Source organism: Oryza brachyantha, chromosome 4, assembly GCF_000231095.2.
Source record: "Oryza brachyantha chromosome 4, ObraRS2, whole genome shotgun sequence".
NCBI classification, from domain to species: Eukaryota; Viridiplantae; Streptophyta; class Magnoliopsida; order Poales; family Poaceae; genus Oryza; species Oryza brachyantha.
Genome location: NC_023166.2, coordinates 2,611,816 through 2,634,529, shown reverse-complemented (window position 1 = coordinate 2,634,529; position 22,714 = coordinate 2,611,816). Strand labels below are relative to the sequence as shown.

The 22,714-nt window shown below is 39.5% G+C and overlaps 2 protein-coding genes across 2 annotated transcripts; one reads left to right on the top strand and one right to left on the bottom strand.

Moving 5' to 3' along the window:
• Positions 1 to 6,463: 6,463 nt before the first annotated feature.
• LOC102699856 (probable inorganic phosphate transporter 1-5) lies at positions 6,464 to 8,433 on the top strand. Its single transcript, XM_040523111.1, has one exon. The coding sequence runs from the start codon at positions 6,520 to 6,522 to the stop codon at positions 8,146 to 8,148; it is 1,629 nt and encodes a 542-aa protein (XP_040379045.1). The 5' UTR covers positions 6,464 to 6,519; the 3' UTR covers positions 8,149 to 8,433.
• A 143-nt stretch (positions 8,434 to 8,576) lies between these two features.
• Positions 8,577 to 18,831, bottom strand: LOC102700135 (probable E3 ubiquitin-protein ligase HIP1). Its single transcript, XM_040523110.1, has 9 exons — positions 18,750 to 18,831; positions 17,761 to 17,849; positions 16,805 to 16,894; positions 15,611 to 15,702; positions 13,209 to 14,999; positions 11,786 to 11,857; positions 10,671 to 10,766; positions 9,935 to 10,081; positions 8,577 to 8,955 (listed from the first exon to the last, which is right to left on the bottom strand). The coding sequence occupies exons 5-9, from the start codon at positions 14,889 to 14,891 to the stop codon at positions 8,824 to 8,826; spliced, it is 2,130 nt and encodes a 709-aa protein (XP_040379044.1). The 5' UTR covers positions 14,892 to 14,999; positions 15,611 to 15,702; positions 16,805 to 16,894; positions 17,761 to 17,849; positions 18,750 to 18,831; the 3' UTR covers positions 8,577 to 8,823.
• Positions 18,832 to 22,714: the final 3,883 nt, after the last annotated feature.

Sequence of the window (22,714 nt, the reverse complement as noted above, 5' to 3'; positions counted from 1 at the left end):
GTTACCGTTTGAATAAAAGGTGGTTCCTATTAGTGATATATCGTAGAGACAATTGTAGGGATGATTGCATCGTATACAATGTTTACATATTTATCATACATTGTTTACTAATATAGATAATTATTCTAGATTAATGAATATGTGATTCGTTTGTGAGACTCTGTATATTGTATGTTATTATTAAAACAATCTCTGGTTAAATATCACATATGAAACAAATGTGATTATATGATCAGTATATGTGTTGATTGACAATCATGTGTCATGGATCATGGTATGGAAATACTAAATTGATAACATGGTCACATGCATCATCAATGTTCGCATTGGGTGTTGATGTACAATTCTTAAACTTGAGATTATTATGGTTCCCAACATTTGCAGTACATTGCTTAGGGGCTACTAAATGCTACTCTATGATTGGATTGGGTAGTTATAAAAGTAGTTTTTAACTTTCGAGCATACTATTAAACACGTAATGGGATATGAATAATCAAGATGAGATTTACCTCTTGATTAAAGAGATATATTTACGTCACTCGATGTTATAGATTATGTAAATGCATGGCTATAGTACCAAAGGTCACTAAGGAGTCAATCATAAGTTAAATAATATATTTTAGGATCGAGTGAATGATTAATTTAGTAAAAGGATGACACATATTTAGTTTTGAGTTCAAACGATATCGTCAGACATAGTGACTAATACAAATATACACTATATGTTTAGCTGTTGCAAGCTTTATGTTTACTCAGTGGATCAATATGTTCTGCTAGGCGTCATTGTTTATACGTGGAGCGAACATAAGTTTTCTACAACTGAATATACATAAACATATGGATTACATACTTAATGGGTTGGAATAAGAAAATTGGATGCTGATCCAATATTGACTCAATTCGAAAAGGGATCCGAGTATGACTCTTGTGGTTCTTATATGCCTAGTTTCATATTTTATATATTTACAGGCGAAAAGGCTAATCATTAATAAGAAAAAAACTAGCCATCCTCCTCTCAAGCTAAACATTGCCGCACGCAGACGCCAATACATGTGCACATGATGTTCCTTCTATAGACGTGTGGATACTAGTAGAGGTACCGATCGGCACAGTTGCATGACAAAATGAATGCATGTGGAGGAGAATATCAGCTGCGATCAACTACTTCATCTACTTCAATATGTGTTATATCGCCGATGTTCTTTCCCTTGCATGATTCCTAGTTTACATGGTACAAAAATTTTGTTTTATGATATCCTGCCCTACATGTATCCTTTTGGTTCCTACTGTGTGTCTTCCCTTGTCTCCTTGGCATCCTCATTTAAATTTACATGAGACATTACGATTAGTGGTTAGATACTTATAGTAATTGCTGTAATCGAGCACGGAGATGGGGAGCCTTGCGCTCCCTGCACCTTGGACAGAGTTGGGCCCAGCTTAACCCAGCAGCGCAACGAACCTTCACCTCGGCGCGCATGTCTCATCATGTCTATTCTCTTTGCCATAGGTCTGTTTGCAGCCAAAAGAAAATGTGTGAACTTCAGGTAATAATAAAACAAAACTCTAATTATATATTCACGGACATATAGATGCTACTACCTTCGTTTCATATTGTCTAAATTCGTCAATTGATGAATGCATATAATTTATATACATGTCTAGATTCATTAACATCCGTATAAATCTAAGCTTACATTATGAAACGGACGAAATATTATACACATGCGCTTAAACATTGTCAGAGACATCAAACACCATCAACAGCAGATGCACAGGCATACTCACTTAATGCACTTATATGATTTTAACCTTTAGCTTTAATCGACTTGGTGCACAACCGCACACCATTCATTTAGGTAGCTAGTGTGATACTACGGTACATGAACAAGACACCAATCATTTCCCTTTTCTTTTAGGGTTTTCTAACCATTCTTCGTAATTACGTTTAGATATCGAAAATTTTAATGCAAAAATTTAGTACGTTAAGGTACATTTGTACCGCAAGTTACTTAACTTTAACACTGAAAAACATGGTAACTCAAGTTACTTTTTTCAAGAATGATAAAACTACCTTTTCTTTTAACTTTCATTAAGATATAAATTTCACTAAACGAAGTCAACAAACGAAGAACATAGCATGCAGTACTCATTTGAGTTCATCATAGTGCTCATCAATGATTACACTTGGTTTATTAGGACACTTCCTTGCTGCCTTTGCCAAATCAGCTATCACTAACTTGGTCTGTCGTTTAACGAGGGTTTCCATGCCCTTAGGGCATCTTGAATGTGATCATTTGCAGCCTCTCAAGCTTCCCAATCGTTGAAGGGATTACTTTTAATGTCTGTCCTTGGAAGATCTAAGTACGTGCTTGAGAAAAAAATGCATTTTGAATATTGCCTTGTTGATGCCCTTGCAGTTAATCTCGAAGATCAAGCACTTAAATCGTCTTAAATAAAATTATCTTCACTTGGCTATGATATACTCAAGAACCATGCCATGTCATGTACTACCTCCGTCCTAAGTCTTTTCGTTTCAAAGGATTTTTATAGGAAAACTAGAGGAATTAAACTGTTTCCTCTGAAATTCCTATAAAATTTCTATGAAACGAAGAGGCCATGTTTGACGCCGTTGATTTTTTGACACATGTTTGACCATCCGTTTTATTCAAATTATTTTATAAAATATGTAAAGTTATATATATATATATATAATGATAAAAAAATAATTAATAATTATGTAAATTTTTTAAATAAGACGAATAGTCAAACACATATAAAAATGTTGATGGTGTCAAATATTTAAGTACGGAGGGAGTACTTGGCAAGCCTTTCACTTTCCCATTCTTGCTATGCTCTACCGGTCCAAGAATCTTACTTCTAGTGAGCTGACTGAAGTATATATGTCTCAGCAAGCTCCTCCACACTCTGCCCATGCTTCTCAGTAACAAAATTTAGGTGTATGGTAATTAGCATCGACGGGTCAGACCTAGAAACACAAGTTACTACTGTATGGTAATTAGCATCTGATATTCTCTTAGCTATAAATTCACTGCCAAATTTAGGTGTCAACGTTAACATGCATGATAGCATCCGATATTTTCTTCAGTTGTGTCTGGGCAATGGTATTTTCGAGATCTGAAAATCTAGAAAAGGATATTGACAAACGTCTAAGTCTATAAAATATCATTGACGAACGTGAGTTCAGCGAAATGTTTTATCTAAAGAATGTTTCATATTATAGTACTTAACGGATAAATGTTGACGGAACCTTAATGGCGATGATATCTCTTAGACAAATTTGTTTATATGATAGCAATTTATAGACCTCATACTCATTGATTATATTTATTAGAATTAAGTGTTTATTAATGGCATTCGTTAGAGATGTCCATGACAGGTATTTTTCAAGCCAAAAGTGGCCCCTGTACGCTATAGCTGCAAAACGGACAAGTGTGACACCTATCTTTCTTCACTACATGTTGATGTTTGATTGCCTCCTGAAGAATCGGAATTAATGGAATGGAATGGAATAGACGAGTGAGAAGTCAAACACACATCTCTATCTGAGGTTTGCAATTATGCAACGTGGATGGCATTGACGGTCCAATTTTGCATTGACAAATTAATCCATATATCAACCGGTCAAAAGGAGACACATGTACGGTGTTGCTACGTAGCTGTGGAGGAATCTTTTGACTATTTGAGACGTAGTGCTCTTTTGTGCACTGTGTGTGATAGCAGGCAAGTGATATGCATCGGCCATTAAGATTATCTTGATGTGCATGCAGTAACTAACCTCAATTTAGACCCTCATCTTTAGGTTATCCGTGAAAAAAGTCAAACGACATATATATATAGATTGAATATAATTTATGAATAAAATTTTCATATACATGTCTGTACGTATCAATCTAAAAGTTAAAGCTGAAAAATAAACTTCGGTTAAAAACCTCAATATCCATTTCGAATTAAAGGTTGAAAATTCAATTTTTTTTGTTATACTCCCTCCGATTTTTTTAACGCCGTTGACTTTTTATCCATGTTTGACCCTTCGTCTTATTCAAAACATTTATATAATTACTGACTATTTTATTATGATTTGATTTATTACTAAAGTAACTTTAAATGTGATTTATAATTTTATATATTTGGACAAAAATTTTGAATAAGCCGAAGGGTCAAACGTATATAAAAAGTCTAACGGTGTCAAAAAAAATCAAAGGAAGTAAGAGCAACTCCAACAGTTTGTTATCCATCCTCTCCATCCTTGATTTTTTTGACAATTTGAGAAAAAACAATCTCTAATAGTTTGTCATCCATCCTCCCAATCTTTTATTACCCAAGTTTTGTTTTGGACCATCCCTACATCCATCTTTTATTTTAGTCGAAGTAAATTTATCATTAACATGGTTTAGACTACCCTGAACAATTAATGTTTCTAACCATGTCTAACCTCTGGACTGCAAATAGGTAGGAGCTCACTGCTATACTGGAACCGATGGTTTGAGGTCGTAATTAATTTTGTACTGAAAAAATTATTCGGTGCACATGGTCCAAACCACAACCATGGCAATTTAACTTGTTCAAAGTAAAAATAAAGGTTTAAGGGTGATCCAAATTCAAACTTGAGTAATAAAATATGGTTTAAAGTGCAATTTACTCCTCAAACGATAAAAATCAAGATTGAGGATTATTTAATTTGAACAGGAGTATTAATTTTTCGGTATCTCAAAAATTATGATCGTGCTTGTATGTCAAATTACCATGCATTTAATTCATTAGATAGTTTCAGAAAAAATATATATAAGAGAATATATCATTTACTCCGTCTAATATTTCTTGCTACTTATTACAAAATAGAATTAAACTATCAACCTTTGACTGCGTGGTTAGCTGATAAGGATAGGAGACGTTCGTGTACAATTTGATTAATTTGATTGTTTTGAAAGTACATTGGCATATTTGTTGTCTTTCGTTGATTCATGTAAGGTGCCAAGAAAACAAATTCTTTACATACGTTTAATTTAGGAGTTGTTTAGTTTGTAAAATTTTTTTGCAAAAACATCACATCAAACCTTTAAACACATATTTAAAGTATTAAACTTAGTCCAATTACAAAACAAATTTTAGATTTCGCCCGAAAACCGCAGACGAATCTTTTGAGTCTAATTAATCCGTCATTAGCATACATTGGTTACTGTAGCACTTATGGCTAATCACGCTCTAATTAGACTCAAAAGATTCGTCTCACTATTTCCTCCATAACTATTTAATTAGTTTTAATGTTTATATATATTTAATGCTTTATTTAGATGTCCAAAGTTTCGATGTGATGTTTTTGGAAAACGTTTTAAAAACTAAACAGCCCCTTATAGTCGTCGTCAAAGCTTTGAGTCAACATTTGTGTGGAATATCGTGATCTGTTGGACCTCTTCGATGTGTCCAAATACACGCGGATTGAGATAAGGAAACACAGTTTCCATGGGCGATTCCAGAAGTTCAACAGAACCAAGCAACCATTATAATCGTCTCTCTTGGTTAAAGGTTACGAGATTTTAATTTATCTATGTCGAGATTTATATAGATACTAAAATATTTTACCTGAAATAGAAGAGGTAGTACATAGGGTGAAAATTAGCATGTCCATTTTCAGCTTTTTAAAAAAAACTGTAGTAAATAAATGTTTATAAAAAGCAAATCAGAACATACATGACGATGCACGTATACATCATGTATCAGTCCGGAGACAGCGGGGAAGATGCAATCCATGAATCAATAGTTCATTATTTGAATTAAGAAAATATCTGAACGTGCATATTTTCCTGGTTAAGAAAAAAATTTGGCTGTCCTTGCTAGCAAAAATACTTGAAAGTTGTATCGACATGCATCCATGTATGTCGAGTGGATTCGTTGCCTTTTGATTATTTTCTCTACCTGGTAGTGCAATGTGATGTTGATCAAATATGGGAAAAGGTACTAAAGAGCACAGAAATCACAATCCTATGTAATTACATTATAACAGAACAACACAAGCCCAACTCTAACACCGAATGGTAATCTGAAAAATCACCGTTGCTTAAAACTCTAATGAATTTCCATCCAACTTACACGAAATTCACATTACGGTAGAGACTTCTAGTGGAGAAAATAGTTAAAACAGTGACCTTTGACCCATAAGTTCAGAATGTATATTTTAAAAATATGGCACAAATATGTTCTAGACCACTCACAAGCTGTGCCAAAATACCAATAAGATTAGGACATGCACTACACTGTGTGAGTGTGATGGCACACATGCATACGAACCACAACAAATTAAAACTGTCCATGCATGAACAAACCAGAATGTTCCAGGATTTGTTCTCTCTAGCTAATACCTGCCACTAATTCCAAATTCCTTGCACTATATAACTACAATGATTATGATTCATGCATGCATTTCCATTAACACAAAGTAGGCTTTAGTGCCACTGACAATTTGACAAGAAGGTTTAGAGGCGTAGAGTCGCCGGCGCCGCCATGGCTCGGGAGCGCAAGGTGCTCGACGCGCTGGACACGGCGAAGACGCAGTGGTACCACTTCACGGCGGTGGTGGTCGCCGGCATGGGCTTCTTCACCGACGCCTACGACCTCTTCTCCATCTCCCTCGTCACCAAGCTGCTCGGGCGCATCTACTACTTCGACGCGGCCTCCAGGAGCCCCGGCACGCTCCCGCCCAGCGTCTCCGCCGCCGTCAATGGCGTCGCCTTCTGCGGCACGCTCGCCGGCCAGCTCTTCTTCGGGTGGCTCGGCGACAAGATGGGGCGCAAGAAGGTGTACGGCATGACGCTGATGCTCATGGTCATCTGCTGCCTCGCCTCCGGCCTTTCGTTCGGGTCGTCGGCGAAGGGCGTCATGGCGACGCTCTGCTTCTTCCGGTTCTGGCTCGGCTTCGGCATCGGCGGCGACTACCCGCTCTCGGCGACGATCATGTCGGAGTACGCCAACAAGCGCACCCGCGGCGCGTTCATCGCCGCGGTGTTCGCCATGCAAGGGTTCGGCAACCTCACCGGCGGCATCGTCGCCCTCGTCGTGTCCGCCGCGTTCAAGGCGCGGTTCGACGCGCCGGCGTACAGGGACGACCCTGCCGGCTCCACCGTGCCGGAAGCCGACTACGCGTGGCGCATCGTGCTCATGTTCGGCGCCATCCCGGCGCTGCTCACCTACTACTGGCGGATGAAGATGCCCGAGACGGCGCGCTACACGGCGCTTGTCGCCAGGAACGACAAGCAGGCCGCCGCCGACATGGCGCGCGTGCTCAACGTCGAGTTCGTCGACGAGCAGGAGAAGGCAGCGGTGGCGGAGGAGGAGGCGAGGCGCCGCGACCGCGAGCAGTACGGCCTCTTCTCCAGGGAGTTCGGCCGGCGCCACGGCCACCACCTGCTGGGCACGACGGTGTGCTGGTTCGTGCTGGACGTGGCCTACTACTCGCAGAACCTGTTCCAGAAGGACATCTACACGGCGGTGCAATGGCTCCCCAAGGCGGACACCATGAACGCCCTGGAGGAGATGTTCAAGATCTCCCGGGCGCAGACGCTGGTGGCGCTGTGCGGCACCATCCCGGGCTACTGGTTCACCGTCTTCTTCATCGACGTCGTTGGGCGCTTCGCCATCCAGCTCGGCGGGTTCATCCTCATGACGGCGTTCATACTCGGCCTCGCCGTGCCGTACCACCACTGGACGACGCCGGGGAACCACGTCGGCTTCGTGGTCATGTACGCCTTCACCTTCTTCTTCGCCAACTTCGGGCCCAACTCCACCACCTTCATCGTGCCGGCGGAGATCTTCCCGGCGAGGCTGCGTTCCACGTGCCACGGCATCTCGTCGGCGGCCGGGAAGATGGGCGCCATCGTGGGGGCGTTCGGGTTCCTGTACGCGGCGCAGAGCACGGACCCGAGCAAGACGGACGCCGGGTACCCGCCGGGCATCGGCGTGCGCAACTCGCTCTTCCTGCTCGCCGGATGCAACGTCGTCGGGTTCTTCTTCACGTTCCTGGTGCCGGAGTCGAAGGGGAAGTCGCTGGAGGAGCTCTCCGGCGAGAACGACATGGCGGCGGCAGCAGCTAACTCGTACAGGCAGACCGTACCTGACAGCGGACAGGCCGAGTGAATAAACATGAACTGCCAAATATGTGTATGATCGTGTATACTCCCGTAGTTGCATTCTGCCATTTCTTGTATCATCAGTGTATTAAACACAAAATATTAGTACTGATTACGACTGGAATCCACGGAAATTCAGCATGTTAGTACATCTCTGAATCTCTCTTTCTAAGGTGTCCAAGGGCACACAATACTACATCAAGTGGTATAGATAACAGGGCCCTCTCATAGCCTCATTTCAATATTTCAGATAAATGTTTGACGTTCCAGAGCAACTGATACTGTGCACCGTATCCACCTCTTTTTCTCCCTGTTGCTTGTAACCCTGAGGATCATAGATGGATTCTTCAAAGAAAGAAATTGGTTACAACTTCCAGCTCCCAACCCACAAGAATACAAACCTCAGCGGAGAAAAAAATGAGGGGTAAAACTTACGAAATGCCCAATTGCAATTGAATGTTATTGAATAAATTTTGAACTTTCAAATCTAGGTTTAAACAAAGGAAGGAAAGAAAAAAACTCCACAGGTCTACAGCCATCGCCTTTCAGGTAAAGTACCATGTACCACCTATAGTATAAATTCCACTTGTATGTTGGATCTTGGAAGGTGCAACATGCCTTATAACCAACCACTCGCTCTAAGGGGGCTATCCGCTTTCCTCTCAAGTGGACGCGCCCAAAATTATGTTCCCAGTCCTGCTTTTTTACAAATAGGGCACAGATTCTTTATAACCAGCCATTGTTTGATACATGCTGTGTGGAAGTCATGCCCACAGTCCAGTCTGCCCATGTCATCACCTGCGGCGTATTCTTCCTGCAAGACCCAAAAATATACATTCAGCAAGGCTGCCTTGGACTTTTGGATGCAATATTTGCAAGTTTCTTTTGTTGCTGTTGTTGTTGTGTACATCAGCTGTTTGCATTAGAGATGAGTAATTCTGGCGTTTGGATCTACGTCTATAATAGACCACATCTAAAATTAATCACTAGTAGGAGCAGTTAGCAAAATATAGAAGAGGCTCATTCAAGATTAGCACTTCTCATTTGGACTCTCTAGGCCTGATCGCTTCACCTGGCTGCTGCTGCACTGCAGCAGCCAACTAGCCAGCCAGCCTTCTCCCACAGCAGCTGATTAGTGTGATGGTTGTTGCTTTGGAGCCACAGCCAAGTGGTTATGAGGTGCCACCGCAGCGCAAAAGGCCACAGCGGTCACGACCGAACAGGCACTCTATATCTATTCTCTTTTACCATGGCTAATTCGGTTCAAACTTTACAGCTTCTTCACCAGAGCAGAAACCCTGCTGTTCATTTTAAGTGATGATCTGAAGTAGCCTCTCAGACAAAATTTCTAGAAACATTTATTACCCTCACCCATGAGTGAATCTACAACCTAGTGCTAAAGTCAGTTGGATTACTTGCCCTTCACCTCTCACTACCTTTCCTGACCTACACACATCTCAGGCTTAAAGCAGAAGTAAATAGAAGAATAAGCTATGCCAAAACAGAAAAGCTAACACGTAAGATGATCAAGGAAAAGATGATTCTGGATTGTTGGCAGAAGATATTTTAGGAACTGTAGTGCCTGAATTTTGAAAGAAGATATTAGAGCCAAGGCAGATGAACCACTTTGAAGAGGATTACAATAACAGAGTAATTGACCATCACTAACTAAAAGCTATCATGCCTTATAATGAAAGCAAGCTATGGAAGAATATAACAAACAAAATCTACAGAGATAATCAAAAATCAAGAAATCATGTAACAAGTTAAGAAAATGTAGATCTTCAAATTACCTGGCAAATACAGCATGGTTCAACACCAGCTAGAGGTTCTTCAAACAGTATGCTGGCATATTTCCATTGCTTCAAGCCAGTCCTAATTTTCTCCTCACTAAGTCCAGTGTTTACATACCCAATGCGTTCACCAAGTGCTAACAGTTCCTGTGGAAAACAACAAATTGCAGCAATCAGCATAATTCTATCATCTAATTTAAATGGCACCACAAAAGGCACAAACTTTGTCCTGCACTGCAACACCAGGCAATGGACAAATTGATGCCAGGCATCAAGGATGGAAGGAAAAAATATCACATCTGGTACTAGCTCTAGCCTCTAGGCCAGTTACCAGCATAAGCCAATTTCCTAAGGGTGACATTTGTTCCAGGCCAGTTACTAGAACAAATCAATTTCCTAAGAGATTTCAACAGTTGAATTTAAGCAGACTGAGTCCAATTACTGATTGGTTCCCAGTTGGTTAAACAGCTATCACACCACAACCAGGAGTCAAAATACTCCTCTACCCAATCATAAAAGAACCTCAGGTAACTAGTATTCAACAATATCAAAAATCAGAAGATCATTGAAATGGGAATAGTACCATACAATGCACCACAGGTGACCCAGGAGGCCAGGACCCAGATGATGTTCACATAGTGAATTGTTTCATTTTCAATTTATAACTATCAGATCGTCTTGAGCTAATTTTCTGTAATTCTGAATCATGGACAGAACAGCTGCTATAATTATTTACCTCATATGACATATTATCCACATCAAGCCGCATGTCACGGTGTCTGTCAATTAAACTGGCTCGCCTTGCAAAAAGTGCACGTTCAAAATTAGGATCCTGCCCAAAAACACATATTAAAACATAAGTCAGATCAAATGATAAAAGCTACTCAACAAGCAAATGAATTGTAGAAATTATACATGATATTGTCTACAGATGATCCTTGGCTATCTTCAAAGTGCAAACAAGATAATAAAATTTAAATCATATATCATAGTTAATTTGCCTTCCACCTTTATCAATATATTTCCTTGGACAATTACTGGACATAAGGGAGTTAATTGAATCATTGAAACAATACAGATGGAATCGCAACACAGTATTCACCTTTCAATATACACTCCCCCCATTCTTCTGTACTTGTTGATTACTAGATCGACATGGTTCTTCAAATTGCACCTTTGAAGATTATTTTTTTCCAACTATGTGTTCGTGAGAATTATTAAAATATGATGGTTTCAAAGTATTAGTCATGACTAATCTACTAATTGCACACATGACAAAAATCCCAAAATATTTTATGTTTATCTGTAACAAAAGGTGTTTGACTACACATCCCAAAACATGTATTTAGGGAGTAGCACAAAGTGATATTGCATAATACAGATTATCAGCCTTGGGGGTCAAAATACATAACAAAAGGATACATAAGAATAAGATGTCCCACCAAAACAACATACCCTTTCTGATAATATTGGATGCAGAGCAAAAGTTGAATTCATTAGTTTGAAAACAGATTAACAGAATTATGACTACGAGCCACATCATAATAAACAGCCAAAAAGAGTATGTACCATTTGAAATGAAACATGGGCACTGTCGAGATACAACCAGTAAGTTGAAACAAGTTGCATAGTAGGTTGTGCATTAAGACCTATCTAATGGCAAATAGTACCTAGATGAGGCAGTCTGCAAAGCTCATTGCTACAACATAGAAATCGATTGCACTATCTTCACAAAACGAAAGGTTCATAATTCACCAGCCCCACATAGAGAACACATGCACAATTGCAAAACATAAAAATGTACAACAAAACATTTGAAACATAGCATTAAATAAAAGATTCAATTCTGACCTCAAATCTTCCACCTCTTCCCTGACGAATTTGTTCAACAACATTGCGAAGATGCACAAGTTGATTGGCAGACTGATGTCCACAAAATAAAAGATGAATTAATTTGTTATTAGTTAAATATGGAGAAACTAGTCAGCTAAGATGTACTTCCAATTAGGAAACACACCTTGTATAGGAACACGATTAATAACTGTTGTAGAGCCAATAGTGGCAAATTTAGTTAGAAAATTAGCCAAATAAATGCTTGGCAGCTTTTAATATAAGGGCTAGAGGGTCACTTTCCAAGTTCAATTTAGCTTGTGATGCATGTCCCATTACGGTAAAGTATTGTGGCTTTCTTATGAAGCAGAACGATTCCTACGATGATCCTTAAGATCCATAGTGATGAGATTTGTTTTTGGATAATCTCTGCTGCTTTAATCTCAATATAAGGGCTAGAGGGTAACTTCCAAGTTCAATTTAGCTTGTGATACAAGTCCCATTAGCAAAACATAAAAGTAACAGAGCTTATCCAAAAACAAATCTCATCACTATGGATCTTAAGGATCACCATTGTAGTGCTTCATAAGAAAGCCACAAATACTTTACCCTTTCGAGAAACCCTATTAAGGGGAGAGGGCAGAGAATACAGATAATAAAAGAAACCTGTATATCTCTATCTACTACTCCATCCGTTCCAAATGGATCATCGTATAAGAGAAAAAGAGAAATCACAAATTGATCATCATATATGAGAAGAGTACCTATTGTGCATTGATTGTAGTGCGAACAGCCCTTCGGTTTACACGCATATTAAATGCTTAAATGCATCTATCCAATCAATTATGATGTGATTTGCAAATTTCGATTTTGCATATATACATGCAGCTTGGGATTTGTGACTCTAGCTTTTTCAATGCTGATTAAATAGATTCTTGGTCTTTGTACCCAAACCTTATATGATGATCAATTTGGGATGGAGGGAGTATCATTTTCTGATTAGTGCAGTCCCCAAGTTTCTATACCTATCATCATGCCTTTTAAAATATCTGTGCAAGTGCAACGCATTGCTGTGTAAGCTAAACTTACTAGCTTCAAACAACTCGCATACTAAAAGGCAAATAAAATAACTGAAATTGCAAGGTCAAGAAAACTAGTTGGTCATATCTCCTTCCTAACAAATGTTAAAGAGAACCCAACAAAACAAATAAATAAACTTTCCCCAAATAAGAAATAGAGAAAATTCAAAAAGGGAAAAAATAATTGTCATTATCCTCTACCGTAATATAATACAGACCAGTTAAAACAAGAAACCACATGAAGAGCATTATATGCCGCTAATTGCAGTATGGGATTACTATTTATAAAAGAAACATAAAAAAATTCTGCACAATATTACGGCTAATTAAAAAGGAAGATTTATGTCGAGCTAAGAGGAACATACCTCTGACACCGTCCTGATTCCGTCTCTTGAAGCAGTTATGCTTTGCATAAAAGACTGCAGGTCCAGATAATTTGAGGTTTGCCTATCTACGGATTGAGTAACTGCCCTAGCATAGTGCAGCTGATTGGCACGAGAGCTCGATCCAGGTTGATGGTGTCGAATCTCATGTGATGTGGATAAATGACCACGGTGCTGCTGTGATGTAATGCTTGAACTTCTGGATTGAGGAATGCTAGAAGCATGCAAAGATCTCCTAGCAATATCAACCGACCCCCTTGAACTAGAAGTATGCTGGGATGCATTCAGCCCAGGAATTTGTTGAGGTCCTACATTTACTGCAGTTCGAATTGTGGAGCTGGAATTTTGTTGGTTGCTTCTGCCTAACGGCACAGATAGCAATTCTGTTGAGTCAGATGGAAACAGAGAACCTAACAGAAGGGGCTCAGGAAAATTGTTTCTCACTGAGCTACTACTGGGATCTTGCGAAGAGAGCTGGTTTGTTGTATCAGCAGAACTAGGAGAAATCCCTATTCTTGAACCAAAATTACCACTTGATGAAGCACGGTGCAAATTTTGTGAGAACTCAGTGACAGCAGGCACATAAGGCCGACTAAGAGTACTTGTTGAAGAACTCGATGCTCTAGGTTGTACTGGAATAAACAAAGACTGTTGCTGCACAGGCTGATAAACAGAACACCTGAGACTTCCTTCAGGCAAAAGATTGGACGATGATTGATCATGCTCATTAGGGCTTATTCTCATTCGTGTATTTCTCAGAAATCTTTCACTCTCATGTGAACCACCATATAATGAATAATGATGAGACAACATAGCATTTCCAGACATATTAGTATTCTGGTTTAGCTGTTCTGCAGGAGGGAATGAAAAAACATAGTTTGTAGAGGTAGGCACAGTTAAACCAGAAGTGCTTTCATGACTGGATGGAGAAGGTTCCAGTATATTGTTGTTTCGCTGATGATTGCGTGAGCTACCATTGGCAGAAGACTCTGCAAGACTCCCATCAATATTCTTTCTCTTGCAAGATGAACGATCATCACCAAATATGTTGACTCCTTGTTCTGTCGTGCCATTAGAAAGGTTCGCAATCTGTGAAGAATTTCCTGTAGCACTAGAAGAATTTGTGTGGCGCAGAACATGCTCAGTGATGGAAAGGCTCCTGTTGAGAGGAAAAGCATTTATTCCTGGTTGTCCATTACTCTGAACCACATCAACATTCTCAGATTCAAACTGATCAGCCTGATTGAGGTTAAGGTCTATGTTTAAGCTCTGTGAAGGCAATGAACTACTGCCTTCACGTCTTCTCCCTCCAATAACTAAGGGAGCTCTAATAGACAAAGGAGGAGCAAAATGTTCCCTTTTGGCATGAAAAAGACTATCATGATCAGCCACATAGCCCATAGAACTAGATCCAGCTGAATCCCATAAGTTCATGCTTGTATTTTGCTGACCAGCCATTCTTCCATTTGGCATTTCCACCTCATGACTACTAAGTAAATAATGTGGGTAATCCTCATCCTCTAGAGTGTTTGGAAGTAAATTCTGTTCATCTGCGCTGGGATTGCTGGGCAGTAAATTCTGCTGATCCATGGCTTGGTTATTGGAACTAGAACCAAGATGACATGCTTCTGAGGAAGACAGCATAGTGATCTTATGTTGGTGCATCAAAACTTTACTGTGTCCTTTGGTAACTTATGAGGTATTTAAATGAGTTCAATGTAATAAAACATCACACACTAAAAATTAATGTTTTACAGTTTGAGGTTGATTGTCCTGGCAAGTATAACAAGCAAAAAAAAACGAATCAAATCAGTATTTTACAAATATAACAAGCAAAAATACAAACCATTCAGTATTTTACACAAATATATAGCAAAGTTACAAACAATAGACAGAGACTACATAAAAAAAACTAAACGGGCAAATCCTGAAATGGATTCAAACCATAGGAATCGATTGCTAATTCACTGAATACGGCATAGAACCAGATAAACATGCATGTGGAGCCTGCATCACATGGCTACTTTTGCAGCTTTTTAAACAGCGGCATAGTGTAAAATACTCCCTGCCATGAGAATTCGCTTAGATTTGCTTATTCAACTGAAAAGCATGCATGCAATAACAACACGTCACATTAAGTACAACTGAACACACAATTTCTAACTATATTTCAAACACAAACAAAAACATCAATCTAGGACATGTGAAATACTAAAATCATGAGTGCATCTTAAATTCTCTACTGCAAATTTTTAAGAGAAGAATTCATGTCAGAATGGGAAGAATAAATTAGATTATAAGTTATCTAAATACACATGACAAATCAATATACTGTAGGGGATACTGTAAACTGTAGCATGTGGTGGCGTCTGTGTTATACACACCTCAACTACAAGGTCAATAATTTATTGATAAATGGTGGAAGTCGTTGAAGACGTGGAAGCCAATCAGCAAGAGGTAAAGAAGTGCTGCTTCCCTGGCATCAACAAAGATAAAAAAAATGCATGTGAAAAATTCAAAGCATTTCTAATACACCTAGCATCAGGACAGACATATCTAGATTGCTAAGCTGTATGATCATATTAGATCTGTACCCAAAAAAAAGATTTGAAATATTATCTAGATTGATAAGTTGTAGGACCATGGCCGCGTTCGTCCTCCCTCTTTAAGTTAACTTATCCCCCTCGTTTTCCGAGCGCACGCTTCCCGAACTGCTAAATGGTGTATTTTTTGCAAAAAAAATCTATAGGAAAGTTGTTTTAAAAAATCATATTAATCTATTTTATATTTTTTTAATAATTAATAATTAATTAATCATGTATTAATCTATTACTATGTTTTCCGTGCTGGGGTAAGTTAACTTACCCATACCAAAACGAACGCGGCGCATATTAGGTATGTACCCAAGGAAATAAGACAGAATATACTCAAGAGACAGAACAATTTCAGAATTCTGAAGAATTTATTATAATGCGGGACAAAGAAACAGTGGTGATTTCCAGTATTTGGACAAGTTATCACAGCCAAATAGCCAATGCTATCAGTTTTCCTGTGTCTTCACCTCTAACAAAACGATGAGCACAAAGAGAACATTCCTGTTCTCCATAACCAGCATTCAAGAAATGAGCATCCCCATCTCCTAAATCTCACAGATTCACAGGCATGAAATTAATATATAGAGGATTTCCACCTAGACAAATGTATAGATAGCTTCCTACCGACATAGCCATAGGTAGATTAAACTCTATCATCTGATCCTGCATTAGTTTTGCTTATAATGCTGAAAAACATCCATGCAATATCAAAACAGCACAACAAATACAACTGAAATCATAATTTCTTATTATATTTCACTTACAAAACAACAATCTTGGATGAGTGAAATACTAAAATCATGAGTGCATATTAAATTTCACATGACAAATTTTAAAGGACAATTCTTGTTAAAATTTATATCATAATTATAAATTGCATAAATACACATGGTGAATCTATATATACAGTAGATAACACTGTAAATCAACATCCAATCATTATAATCAACTCTAGCAATTTGGGGGTAACAGTTATATACACACCTTAGCTATAAGGTCAATAATTTATTGACAAATGGTGGAATCCATTGCAGATAGAGGAAGCCAATCAACTAATGTTACAGAAGTTCTTCCCTAGAATCAGAAGAAAAGGAAGGGCAGGGAGGGGGTAAGTGAGTGTTCTTTACGTGATGCAATCTTACAAGTTATAAAGACGAAAAGGCACAAGTGAACATTTCAAAACATTTCTAATATGACCCTGTATCAGGACAGACAGATATTATCTAGATTGATAAGTCATATGATCATATTAAATCTGACCCAAGAAAATAAGATCGAGTGCACTCAGAGACAGAACAAATTAAGAATTCTGAAGAATTTATTATAATGCAGAAAAAACAACTAAAGATTCCCCCTCATTGGCCAAGTTATCACGGGCAATGCTATCAGTTTTCTAATGCCTTCAGCTTTAACAAAAAAAAATAGATGCAAAGAGAACCATTACTGCTCTACATATGCAATATTCCACAAAATAAGCATCTCTATCTACTAAATTTCACACACATACGCAGGCATGCATTCACTATAAAGATGATTTGCACCTAGATCCATGGATAGATAGAGGCATACCATCATAGCCAAGGATAGATCATGCACCTTATCCTACCAATGAACATTATCTTAGATTTCCTAATAAATCATAATGCGGAAAAACAAGCCATTTAATACCGAGACAGCACACTAAATATAACTGAACACACAGTTTCTTACTATATTTCAAACACAAAAAAAAAATCAATCTAAGGTGTGTGAAATACTAAAATCGTGTGTCTACTAAACTTTGTATGGCAAATTTTTAAAAAGAGGATTCTTCTCTGGAAAAGAAAATAAGTTGTAGAAATACAGTTGGTGAATCAGTTGATACTGTAGGGAACACTGCCAATCAACATCCAACATTATGATCAACTGTAGCAATTTGAGGGTTTCTGTGATACACATACCTTAGCTACAAGGTCCAAATGTATTGACAAATGGTGGAAACCGTTGCAGATAGTGGAAGCCAATAGGCTAGAGCTACAAAACTGCTTCCCTAGCATAAGAAAAAAAAAAGGAGGCACATTAGTTAGTTTTGTATAGGAGATGTGACCTTACAAAGACAAAAAAAAAACACATAAGTAAACATTTTAAAGCATTTCTAATATGATACTGTATCAGGACATAAAGATATTGTATGAATTGATAGGCTGTATGGTCATATAAGGTCCGGTCGCAAGCAAACAAGACTGAATACACACAGAACAATTCAGAATTCTGAAGAATTCATTGTAATGTAGGACAACAAAAAGACAACTGACGTTTTCGCACCTAGGCGAAGTTATCACAGGCAATGCTATCAGTTGCAAGTGCCTTCTGCTTTAACAAAAAAAAAAAAGAGCGTACACAAAACTCTCACCCCATGTAACCATCATGTTATATATATGTATAATATTCAGCAAAAAATCAGCATCTCAACCTCCTAAATTTCACACGGATCACAGGCATGCAATCACTCCGAAGACGATTTCCACCTGGATACATGCATAGAGATAGCCTCCTACCAACACAGCTATGGGAAGACCAACTCAAGCACCTTATCCTGCTTACTCCGCCCAGAGACGAACATTTCTACCGCAAAACGCTCGCCAAACCTAACCTTCTCCGCCAAATCAACGAAATTCCACAGAATTCCGCAGAAACCCCCGCTCCCAGATCCCGCCCCCGCAAATCCCCCACAGATCTCACCCCCTCCCACACCACCACGCCCCCCAAAACCAACCCATCCACCCCAACCCAAGCGCCCCCAACCTCCACAGAACCAACCCTAACCTTACCACCCACACCCACCCCTCAACCCCCCACGCCTCCATAGCAAGCATCAATCCATCAGCAGAGAACCAAAACCACACGAACCCCAACCAAAAACAACAACAAAACACACAAACAGACGTACGGACTCCGCGCCGCCCGAGCCGAATCGGCCCCCTCCGATCGTCCCGCCGCCACGATCGCCGATCGGCGGCGAGGGGGGGTGGGGAGAGGGAGGAGGGGGGGAGCCGCGGGCCGCTGCCTTCCTCTCTCCCGTCCGCGCGTGGCCTCGGTGAGGAGGTGGGGGAGGGGGAGGAGGAAATAGGGAAAATGGATGGGGGGTGGAGAGGGGGCGTTGCGGCGTGTTTTTGGGGGGGTGGGTGGGGGAAAGTGCGGGCGATGGGTGCCTGGGCGGGGATCCGGGCCGTCCGATGCGGGATCCGACGGCCGCGGCGGTGGGTGCGTGGACGGGTTTGCCGAGACGGCAGTGCAGCGAGCGGTGGGAGAGGGAGACTGTGTGGGGTGGGTGTACGTGCTGTGCGTGTGAATTCGAAGGCGTGGTTTTTTAGGCTAGCAGCGGTGACAGGATAATTTCTTTGTTTTGACCCAATCTTTTCTATATTTCTTATTTTTTATCTATGTACGTATGGATTGTATACCTCTCATGTTAATAAATACGTTGGACCATTGTGTCTAAGATTAAGATTAGATACTAATCGATGAACGTTACGCTAGAAATTTAGTATCTCTACCATAGGTATGGCAACGAGGCAAGCGGGGTGAATTGTATAGGAACAGACCTGAACCCGAACCCGACTTCACCTGGCCTGAGTGGATAAACAGGGCCAAATCAATCCTCGTACCTGACCCAATCAGGGACCCCACTCATCCGCATTGAATATATTAATCGATGAGCGTTACTCTAGGAATTCAGCATCCATACAAATAATGCAACAAAAATAATATGAGATGAATATTTCAAAAACATGAAATTTGAAGTTAGTTTTATTATGTATTAGATAGCTTGTGTTTCCTCAAATATCCAATATCACGAACAACAAGCGGAGGCAATGAGTAGTTGGGTTAGAACTCATCCATAATATTATATTGTACAGAAGTAACTCTAGATGTTAGATGGTACTTTATACTTTATAACAAGGATTATAAAACCCCAATGGAATAAAGTTACATCATGAAGAGATATGCGTAGTCCGATTAAGGAATTCGATGGCCTGCCAATGTAGATGGGTTGTCGATCGAGATGGCATTGTAGTGGTGAGAGGGGAGATAGTAAGAGCCTTGTAGGGTTGTATGTGGGTGCACTTGATGTGTGAAACGTAACCCACCCGTAGATAGAATTGGGTTTTGTTTAGGCTAGTAGGATGACGGGATAAAATCTTTATATTTTTTCTTCTCTAATCTTTTATATACCTATTATTTTCTTCGAGTATATGGGTTCTAAATCTCTCATGACATTGAAAAACTAAGTCTAGGCTAAATACTAACCGGTGAACATTACAAAACACCTGCAAAGAAAATGATGCGACACAAATGAACATATTCATTGCAAACTAGCAGGAGATAGATATTCTAAAAATATGAAATATGGAGTTAGTCATAACTATGCATCAGGTGAGAGGCATTTTCTCAATATCCAACATCTTGAAAAACAAGTAGAAGCGATGAAGCAGTTGATTAAGAACTCACCAACAACAAAACATCTCCTGTGGCAATATCTCCATAAAATATCATGCATAAGTAAGTCTATATAATTACTAGTGTATATCGTAGACCTCATTACAAGAGTTTAGAAAAAAAAACCTAAAAGGATAAAGATGTGACACAAATTGAACATTGAAAAATAGAATAGATTTATTCTAGAATATTAAATATAGAGTCGGCCTTTCTATGCATCATGTGTCTCAAATACCAGTTACCTAAATCTAACAATCCCTGAGTCATCTTCAACATCCAATCCTAAAGAACAAGTGGAGGCAACTAAATAGTTAAGGAAAAACTCACTGGCGGACGACATCTTCTGTGATGCTTATGTGACACTAGCAAGAATTACAATTCCAACAAGCACACCATATTATTTCGCTAGTATTGTTGAGGAGGTTGGAGGGGGTTGGGGTGGAGAGGGCAGCTTTGAAGTGATGCCTTGAGAGGTGGAAACCCGATGGTGATGCCACCTCGGCCAAAAGAAATGAGGAAGGTTATGGGCTAACATCAGTGGCTTCCTCTTGTCATCCAAGTGGTTCAGAGGTGGCAGCAAATCCAACAATGTTAGCCATCATAGAGAGAAAAGAGGTGGGTGAAAGCAATTAAGCCATACTTGAGGAAGAGGAGAGCTGATGACTACGGAGGAGAAGGGAAACGGTGGTTGATGAGCCTTGCAAAAGCTTGGGGGCAATATGTGAGGGTGGTGGGGCACAAGAGGCTCACATGGGGAACAAGTGAATGATTGCGGCGCCTAGATTGGAAGAAGAGAATATTAGGGTTTTATTTGTGTTGCACGAATCTTTGGAACAATCCTAACATTTAAAAATTGGTCAATATTCAAGAAAGGAATTAGTTGGTTGATGAATAGGCGGCCCATATAAAGTAAAAACATAAGAATAATCATATAACAAAATGATCACTAATGTGAGAATGAGAGGGTCCAATAATTCCTATTTTAGGTGACATGGGCGGATAGATGTTGACTTTTACATGGTGCATTTGGTGGGCTGAACTTGGCCTTGGCTACGATCGAAGCATGCAGACCACCCTTGTTTGGTTGGTTGCGTTAGCTTGTGGGCCTGTTACGGATGGTGCAAAAAAGGAGGAGCATGCATGGCTAGAAATATTTTTTTTACTTCATTCCTTATGGGCCTATAAACGGCAGAATTTTGGCAACCATTGGCGATTGTTCGGTTTTTTTTTAACCGTTGAGGCAGGATCAGAAGTCCGCGCATTGAAGAAACTTTCCATAAGGGGGCTTCAAAATTTTCCTAAGTATGGGGGTGTAAGTTTGGAAGGTGATGCTTGTATGGGGAAGGTGATTAATTCACCGAATTGGTGCTTTCCAAATCAAGCCCACATAGTTTCCTTAGATTAGTTAGATATTTTTTTTGTTTTAGACATTTGGCCAGTTGTTTGTAACCAGATATGAAATAAGTTTTGACCTAAGGTTATAATAAATATATACACCCTAGGTTTTGTAAGCTTTTTAGATCCATCTCAACACATTTTGGCACATCGTCGTTTAGTTCATGGTTTGTCGGTGCGATATCTCGACTGGGCTGCATTGTTTTAGTTCAATCTCTAGCTCAAGGTAAGCTACTGACTTATGGTGATTATGTTGGTGAAATTAGGGCTGTATTGATTCGGTTCAACACCTTAATAGATCTGATGTAGTCGCTGGTTATTGGGTCGGTTCCAGTTTGGGTTGATTACCGCATCTCTTGTTTGGTTATTGAATTGGTGAATAATATCATTGGTTGGATTAAGACTTTCTCATCTTGGCGCGATATTCTAGTCAGGACCCATTTTATGTTTACTAATTTACTTAATTAGATTCGAGTTAGGCTTGATTTCTGAACCGACATCGGTCAATCATCGTGGGTGGTTGAGGGAAATTTGATGATTATTATGTGTTGTTATTGACCATGTACTGCATCGATTGAGTTCGATCTGCGGGGTTATCTCAGCAAGGGGTATTATCAGCTAAATTACTTTTTGTCGGTCTTGGTTCCGTCAGAGCTCTATCCAATGGTTTATCATAGTGCTTTCGTGGTTTAACGGTTTGATTGATCAATAGTTAATAGGTAGTTTTATTAAGGTTGTTCATCAATCTTGGATTAGTATGGGTTTGCACTACCTTAGTTTGGTCGGATCTACATAAGTCATATCGGGTCAAGTCAGTGAATTGCCAAAGTGAAATTATTCATTCTTCCTTGTTCATGGCCAATGATCACTAACACAACCTTGTTTGTGGTTTGCTAAACATTGTTGATTTATTTGCGTGGCAAAATGATCTGATTAATTAGTGAATGGCTCATTTACTGAGTATTTCTATTCCATTACCTAGATTATACTTAATGCTTGTAAGAGCATAGAGCCAATCGA

What these genes read in the sequence shown, in the direction of transcription:
- LOC102699856 (XM_040523111.1), top strand. Translation starts at nt 6,520, where the DNA reads ATGGCTCGGGAGCGCAAGGTGCTCGACGCGCTGGACACGGCGAAGACG.
- LOC102700135 (XM_040523110.1), bottom strand. Translation starts at nt 14,891, where the DNA reads ATGCACCAACATAAGATCACTATGCTGTCTTCCTCAGAAGCATGTCAT. An exon ending in TGGATAATATGTCATATGAG is followed by an intron (nt 10,082 to 10,670) that starts GTAAATAATTAT and finishes TGTTTTCCACAG; the next exon opens with GAACTGTTAGCACTTGGTGA. An exon ending in AACCATGCTGTATTTGCCAG is followed by an intron (nt 8,956 to 9,934) that starts GTAATTTGAAGA and finishes TGGGTCTTGCAG; the next exon opens with GAAGAATACGCCGCAGGTGA.